At 36.9% G+C, this 8,030-nt stretch overlaps 1 protein-coding gene across 4 annotated transcripts; it reads left to right on the top strand.

The window, feature by feature from the left end:
- The first annotated feature begins 1,611 nt into the window (after positions 1-1,611).
- On the top strand, positions 1,612-7,607 carry LOC109241641 (probable polygalacturonase At1g80170). Of its 4 annotated transcripts, XM_019408395.1 has the most exons (10): positions 3,729-4,088; positions 4,436-4,596; positions 4,938-5,066; positions 5,291-5,461; positions 5,608-5,628; positions 5,712-5,919; positions 6,106-6,187; positions 6,360-6,468; positions 6,770-6,886; positions 7,011-7,607. In XM_019408395.1, exons 1-10 carry the CDS (start codon positions 4,073-4,075, stop codon positions 7,311-7,313), a joined length of 1,317 nt encoding a protein of 438 aa, XP_019263940.1. In that variant the 5' UTR covers positions 3,729-4,072; the 3' UTR covers positions 7,314-7,607. The 4 variants fall into 4 exon arrangements, 3 of the variants coding, with proteins under 3 accessions (XP_019263940.1, XP_019263938.1, XP_019263939.1); XM_019408393.1 differs by lacking the exon at positions 3,729-4,088 and having other exon boundaries at positions 4,099-4,596; XM_019408394.1 differs by lacking the exons at positions 3,729-4,088; positions 5,608-5,628 and having other exon boundaries at positions 4,099-4,596.
- Positions 7,608-8,030: the final 423 nt, after the last annotated feature.

Here is an 8,030-nt window from a genome sequence, read left to right as displayed (position 1 = left end):
GCCTTTAAACCCTCTGTATTGATTTCTCAAATACGTTAGGAGTGGTTTTGTTCAACAACTACCTAAATGCGTACTCTGTCTCAAGTAGTACACACCAAATAAGCACGGTTAATTAAGAGCTCTACTATCAACAACAACAAAAATATAGTTGAACAAGTACAGAAAGATCAACAACAAATTTATATTAAATGCGGCGGAAAATAATCCTTCAACAGGTTCCATCAAACCCTAGATAAGAGAGTTAGCCACTCCTAAATATATAAACAATCATCATGATATTCAAAGACATTAAACTTCAAAATAAAGAGATAAACGGAGGGAAAACTCGTTTGATTCTTGCTCCATAGTGCTCTGTAGCCTTTTTCTTCTCCAAAATGATGTCCAACCCTTTCTCAACTTGTTTAGGAAGTATTTATATGTTAGGGTCGAGGTCCTTGAGTCCAAACCCGGGTCGGAGTCTTTTAATTCACGCCTTTTGATCACCGGGCTATAGACCTCGCGAGACCAGGATTATAGCGCGTTCAGCCTGGCCACGGAGTTGGCTACGCCTGAACTGTAGCGCGGCCAAACTGGCTATGTAGCTGGCTATACTTGGCCTGTATCACAATAAAGCTAGCTACAGAGCTGGCTATGCTTGGCCGGTAGTCAGGCTTGGGTACTTGGTGTTTTTGTGCTCTTTTCTTGCATTTTCGTTCTCTTTTCGTGCAACTTTCATTCGACTCTTTCTTCCGATGCTACTGCACATAAAACAACATAATTTAGCTCAAAATCGCACAATTAATCACTAAACGAACAAAAATAGGGCGAGTAATGTACTAAAGGTATAGCATTTTGGCCTAACATCATATAACAAGTTTTGTAACTTATACTCCCTCCGTTCCAATTTATGTGAACCTGTTTGACTAGGCACGGAGTTTAAGAAAAAATGAAGACTTTTGGAATTTGTGGTCCTAAACAAGTCAAAAAGGGGTCCAGAGTATTTGTGTGGTTATAAAAGCTTCTCGTTAAGGGTAGAATTATAAGTTTAAGCTAAATTGTTTTCAATTTTAGAAAGGGTCATTCTTTTTGGAACGGACCAAAAGGAAATAGGTTGACATAAACTGGAACGGAGGGAGTAACAATTTTATTTTGTCCTTGAATATCGAATATTTTTGAAAAAGTTAATTCTTCAATAATTGATAACAAATTCATCAAATAAAAGCAAAAATGAATTTATTTAGCACCTTAAGTTGAAAAAATAAGAAAAGATTAAAGAAAAAATTTACGTAATTTTTACTCCCTCCATTCGAGTTTATGTGAACCTATTTCCTTTTTGGTCCGTTCCAAAAAGAATGATCCTTTCTAAATTTGGAAATAATTTAGCTTAAACTTCCAATTTTGCCTTATTGAGAAGCTTTTATAACCACAAATACGCTGGACCCCCTTTTTGACTTGTTTAGAATCACAAACTCCAAAAGTCTTCATTTTTTCTTAAACTTTGTGCCCAATCAAACAGGTTCACATAAATGTGAAGTGAGTATATTGACTAAAAATACCACCTATCCAACCTAAAAAGTAAATTTCTACATTGTTCTTGGGCCCGTGCTCAGAGTCAGCTCCCCACCACTAATCTCTTTTATATGGTCAATACATAGCAATAAAGTCAATACATAGCAATAACATTACTTATTACACTATTATTTTGTTTTTTCCCGTCTTTACCCCTAGTATTCATAACCAATGCAAAGCAAACGTGTTATAGCGTCGTGTGCTATACGCAGATACGTAACCACTCTTTCTCACAAGTGCCAACAGAAAAGCTTACAGCCCACTCTGCCCCTGGACTTTTGCTCCGTGAGCAACAATGATGTTTACTCACTGAACAGAATATTACACGACCTTGTGAAGTATGGGTCTTTAACCTCTGCACTCCACCTGTTTGAAGAAATGCCTAAACGTGATGTGGTTACATGGAATATTATGATTTCTGGATATAGTCATTATGGGTTTCCAAGAAAATCAGTGTACTTGTATAATAAAATGGTTTCTCAAGGTATCAGGGAGAACTCGTCCACTTTTTCCTTTATATTGAGCATATGTGCTAACGCAGGTTTATACAAAGAAGGGCTTGAGATTCTCAGTAGAGTAGTTGTATTGGGATTTAGTATGAACTTATATATTGCCAGTGCACTTGTTAATATGTATATACAAATGGGTCTTACAGATGTTGCTTTCAAAGTGTTTTATGACTTACCAAAACGAAACTTACCTGTATGGAACTTGGTTTTACGTGGAATTTGTGAAGCGGGTAAGCCCAATGAGTTCTTAAGATTGTATAGTGATATGAAGTTGGAAAATGTGGAGCCTAATGGGCTTACATTTTGTTATTTGATTCGAGGTTGTTGTATAGAGAGACTTATTGACAAAGGCAGGGAGATACATTCCCTTGTGATTAAGACGGGGTGGTTAGAATCAAATATCTTTTTAGCTAATGCATTGGTGGATTTTTACTCTGCTTGTGGCATTTTGGTTGATACAAATAAAGCATTTCAGAGTATTCCACCTCAGGATGTTATTTCATGGAATTCAATGGTTTCTATTTATGCTGCCAATAATTTGTTGCATGAAGCTGTTCAAGTCCTAGAAGAGATGAGATTGTGGGACAAACATCCATCTGCTATGTCTTTCGTGGCATTGTTGAATTTATCAAGTCGCAGAAAGGAACTACTCTTTGGAAAACAAATGCACAGTTTTGTTATGAAATTGGGCTTTGATTATGGAAATGTCCTCATTCAGTCGGCTTTGATTGATATGTATGGGAAAAATGATGACATTGAAAATTCGGTTTCTGTATTCCAGAGCAACCCTATAAGAAGTCTCGAATGTTGTAATTCAATGATGACATCTTTGCTGCATCTTGGTGTCCCCCAAGATGTGTTTGAGCTGTTCAGTTGGATGGTTTGTGAAAATATTGCGTTTGATGAAGTGAGTCTGTCCTCAACAATAAAGGCATTATCATTCTATTCCTCTCCTAGCTTGGATAGCTGTGATTTGTTACATTGCTGTGCAATAAAATCAGGTTTTGATTTTGATATTATGGTATTATGTTCTCTGATTGATGCGTATTCAAGATCTGGACAGATTAGGTACTCTCAGAAGATTTTTGAAGTATTTCCTTCACCTAATATCATCGGTTTCACTTCAATAATTAATGCATATGCTCGGAAAGGAATGGGATGTGAATGCCTTGGATTGTTTGAAGAAATGATCCAAAAGGGTCTAAAACCAGATGAAGTAACATTCTTATGTATATTGTTGGGCTGCAACCATTCAGGCCTAGTTGTAGAGGGGAAAAAGATTTTTGATTCAATGAGACTTCATGGGGTCTTTCCAGACAGGCGGCACTATTCATGTATGGTGGATCTTCTGGGCCGTGCAGGTCTAGTTATTGAGGCAGAAGAGTTGTTAAACCATGCCTCATCGGCAGGAGATTCTGTGATGTGGAGCTCACTTTTGCGAAGTTGCAGGATTCATCAAAATGAGCATGTTGGAAGAAGAGCAGCTAAAAAGTTAATGGATCTTGAGCCAGAGGATCCTTCTGTTTGGTTACAGGCCTCTAATTTTTATTCTGAAATTGGGGAGTTCGAGACTGCAATATATATTCGAGAGGTTGCAGTTGCGAGGAAGATGAGCAGAGATATTGGCTATAGTTTAATTCGGGTCCATGAGTGCCATTAAATACACTTGAATAAAAAGTGTGTAAAAAGGACATGTGGATAGCTAATTGGCTGTTTGATCTGCAGTACATTGTGGATAAGCTTTTTCTTAAAAAAGTGTATATCTACCAGAATGGATACTTCCTCTGCCTCTATACTTTTGAAGCAAGCATGCCATGCTTCTTGTTAACCAACTCCACTACCAAGTACAAGTTGAATAAGAATTTTATGTCTTATTTGGTCTCTCCAATTACTAGACAACCTTTGTCTAGTGCTTCTTTTCCTTTTCCAGATTTTCATATTTGATGACGAGATAAATCTACTGCATAGATAATTTGACTGCCTAAAAGACGGACTTTTGAAGGTCGCGCTGCAACATGTATTGCTGTATGGGTGAGAAAGAATCTAGAGGAGCACTTTTACTGATGAATAATATATTGAACCATGGCTGAGGAGTAAAGCAAAGATCTCTATAATGATATTCTTACACTTGAAGTGTGGGCATGTAGAAAATACAACACCTTTATCTACTTTCAAGCAAAGCGATATAACCCCCCACTAAATCCTCTATTTTCAGCACTAATACATACATATAAATTAATACTCTATGATCTCCCTTGATTTATGTGAATCTTGAAATACAGAAGAAATACCAGAAGACATCATGGCTAAGATACTCTTCTTCTTGTTTTTTGTTTTGCTAATGGTGGCTCATGGAATTGCAATAATCAATTTGTCAGATGAAGTCATCCTGTCAGAGCTTGAGGATTTGGATGCAGAAGAAGGTGATGAAGCAGAGTTTTTTGACCTCCCCAAATGGGAAACTCATCGTGGAAACAAGATTCTTGTAAATGTGGATAGCTTTGGAGCAGTTGGAGATGGGGCTTCAGATGACACCAAGGTAATACGTTCTAATGTTTTATAAAAACTGAAACGTTCACCACAACTATATGCAGATCGACTTCTATGCGTTTTGTTTTTAAAATTTAGTCAATTAATGGATTAGAAAAGTGTTAGGCAAGTTGAAATATGATCATACTGTATTTACTTTATTCATAATCAAGGCTGTCTTTCATACTGATTGTTTTCAGGTTTCTAGTCTTTTCTGTTTAATACTCCTCTTCTAGGGGGATGGGCAACATAGACAAACAATGGAATCTTTCTTGTGTTGTCGATTATTAATGCTGCATCCATGCAACTTGCACGTTACCTTCTTCCACTTTGTCATATGTACTATATCAGGCTTTCGTTGATGCATGGAAACAAGCTTGTTCAACACCAAAGTCAGTCCTCTTGGTCCCTGCAGGACGCTTTTATCTAGTAAATGCAACAAGGTTCCGAGGGCCTTGTGCAGGCAGATTGAGAGTCCAGGTTACATTAATTGCAATCTATTTCATGTGTTGTTTCAATTTATATCCTCCATTTTGCTAACATTACCCTAGAAGAAACTTATGCATATAATACTTGGTTGAAATCATTACTTTTTCGACTTCATCATAAACAAAGAAATCATTACTTTTTCTTGTATAGCGTCTATTTAGCAAGCTTAACGTGCCTTACGATGGTCGTATATTTGAAACGTGATTAAAAAGCAGATTGAAGGAACTATAATAGCACCGGACGAGCCTAAAAACTGGGACCCAAAGAATCCACGAATTTGGCTTGGCTTCTTTAACTTGACTGGAGCTCTGTTCCAAGGAGGAGGAGTTATTGATGGATCAGGCAGCAAATGGTGGGCAGCTTCATGCAAGAAGAACAAGACTAATGTAACTAACACACATGCACTACTTATATGTTCTTTTGCGTTTTGACAGACACAGATGATAATCTTATTCTTTTTTTTTTTTTTTTTTTTTTTTTTTTTTTTTTTTTTTTTTTTTTTTTTTTGGGGGGGGTTTTATCTCGATAACAGCCTTGCAAAGCAGCACCAACTGTAAGGAAGTGGAGAACCACAGGGATCTTACGTCTAACTCTTATCAGCATTGTGAAATCAACTTACACAAATTCTAATTGCAGGCATTAACTATATATGCAAGCTCAGGTATAAAGGTGAAGGGCCTAACAATCCAAAATGGCCAACAGATGAACTTTGCCATTTCTCGATCAGACTCTATACGAATAACTGGTGTTAAGGTTTCTGCTCCTGAAGACAGTCCTAATACTGATGGAATCCATATAACTGAATCAACAAATGTTGTACTCCAGAATTCCAGAATTGGAACAGGTTTCGACATCTCTCATATTATCTACATTCATAACTCCTTATTTGACTGATTTTGCCCTCAAGAACGAAGTTTGCAGTATTTTGTGTTCTCGTCTATGGGATAAGATACAGAGTAAGAAGCAGTCCCTCTTTTGAATATAACATATTAGTGCAATTGAATTGCTTTCTTAAATGTGTCTTATTCAGGCGATGATTGTGTCTCAATTGTCAATGCTAGTTCCAATATCAAGATGAAGGGAATTTACTGTGGACCTGGCCATGGAATCAGGTAGCACCTTTTGCCAGTTATCGATGCCCTTTTTTTAAAATTACCTTTAGAAGTTCTGCAGAAGGGAGCTAGGAGTCGGTAAATAAACTCGAATTGTCTGAAGGAATAAGCGAAAATATCATTCTCACCTTGTCTTCTAAACTGATTCTGTTGTATGAATGATGACTGGCAGCATTGGGAGCCTTGGTAAGGACAACTCTGTTGGTATAGTGACTCAGGTTGTACTTGATAATGCATTTCTCAGAGGTACCACAAATGGTCTGCGGATCAAGACATGGCAGGTATCTTTTAGTGTTGTGTAGCACTTGAATTCATCCCTTTAGATGGCATTACACACATGATCATTTGAAAATTTAAGATTTTTAAGCTGACTTTACAACAGGTTTCCTTTTAATTAGCAAATGACTATAGACTCAGTGACCTTGTCATGCAAAAGATTGATTTATTTATACAAAATCCTGAGCCCCAACTAGGAAAGAGCTTGCCCAGTTCACATTGGCAATTATATTTTGTCTGCTAATATAGAAATAATTTTTCTTTTCATCTTAGAATCAGAATGATAAAAATTTCTTGTTCTCTTAGGGTGGAGCAGGTTATGTCCGTGCAGTGCGCTTCCAAAATGTAAGGATGCAAGATGTTTCCAATCCTATCATCATTGATCAATTCTATTGCGACTCACCAAAGTCGTGCCAGAATCAGGTATTCTTCTCAATTGTCATGTTTTCAACTGATAATCTGTGAGTTTTTAAAGGAAAAAACTAAGTTCTCCCCAATAGTTGGGAAAGTCAATGTAACAAAATGTCATTTGTTCTTGACATCATAGACATCTGCAGTTGGGATAAGTGAGATAGTTTACCGGAATGTTAGTGGTACTTCAAAGAGCCAAAAGGCAATCAAATTTGCATGTAGCGACAACGTGCCCTGCAGCCACATTGTTCTGAACAACATCAACTTAGAGACCAGAGATGGTACTGCTGAGGTCTACTGCAACTCTGCCACAGGGATTGGTTATGGTTATATTCATCCATCGGCGGAGTGCCTGAACTCCTCTGACAAGAAAATTGAGAAAATAGAGGCCATGCTCGACGAATCAAAGGAAGAATACCTGATTCATACTGAGCTATGAATTGACTTCCACATGCCATTGCTCCAACATGATTATTGAAGCAGATAATCTTATTATACATCCTGTAGTTTAGTGCTTACTTACTGATTTGAGTAATCTCAGATTCTGAGATTCCTAACTAGGTAAGGTAACAGCTAAATGCTATTTTACATGGATTCATTTAAAGATATTTATAAAAAAGTTATATTGTATCCTTGAGTTTTCTTCCGTGATACATTCAATGTAATACACGGATTTTATGTTCAGTGTGCAAATATTGTATCCTTGAGAAGGTTCAAGAAGGCCAGTTTCTCATTTCTTGTTCTTCAGAACTCCAACTCCACTCTAGTTAAACGCGAACGGACCCACCATCCCACCACACTCCTTAGTGACCACACATTTTACAAAGCATTTTCTTCTTCTCTAAAACCTTTATTTAATGTACTCCTTTTCTCAGAATTAATAAACAACTCCGAATATTTTAATTTTCTTCATACATTTGGATTTTTCTCCAATTTCGTTTCTGACATTGATCATGCCCTCAACCCATGGTTCATGAGTATCATACATTCGGTTAGCAATTACAATCTACTCGAAACACTGGCCGGATACTATTTCATGTTTAACCAAAAAATAGTTTTTGTGGTCAAAGCGAATAAAAGAATAATTCGAGTTTCTAATAATCAATTTTACTTCACTTGTCCTAGTATAAAAGAATAAAAATAATAGAAAGTGAGA

This window comes from Nicotiana attenuata, unplaced genomic scaffold (assembly GCF_001879085.1).
Source record: "Nicotiana attenuata strain UT unplaced genomic scaffold, NIATTr2, whole genome shotgun sequence".
In the NCBI taxonomy this organism is placed as follows: Eukaryota; Viridiplantae; Streptophyta; class Magnoliopsida; order Solanales; family Solanaceae; genus Nicotiana; species Nicotiana attenuata.
This window is presented reverse-complemented; position numbering and strand designations above follow the sequence as displayed.

Coding starts and splice junctions, on each gene's coding strand:
- LOC109241641 (XM_019408393.1), top strand. CDS start 4,360: ATGGCTAAGATACTCTTCTTCTTGTTTTTTGTTTTGCTAATGGTGGCT. Junction 6,188..6,359: donor GGACCTGGCCATGGAATCAG/GTAGCACCTTTT, acceptor GATGACTGGCAG/CATTGGGAGCCTTGGTAAGG. Junction 6,469..6,769: donor TGCGGATCAAGACATGGCAG/GTATCTTTTAGT, acceptor TTGTTCTCTTAG/GGTGGAGCAGGTTATGTCCG.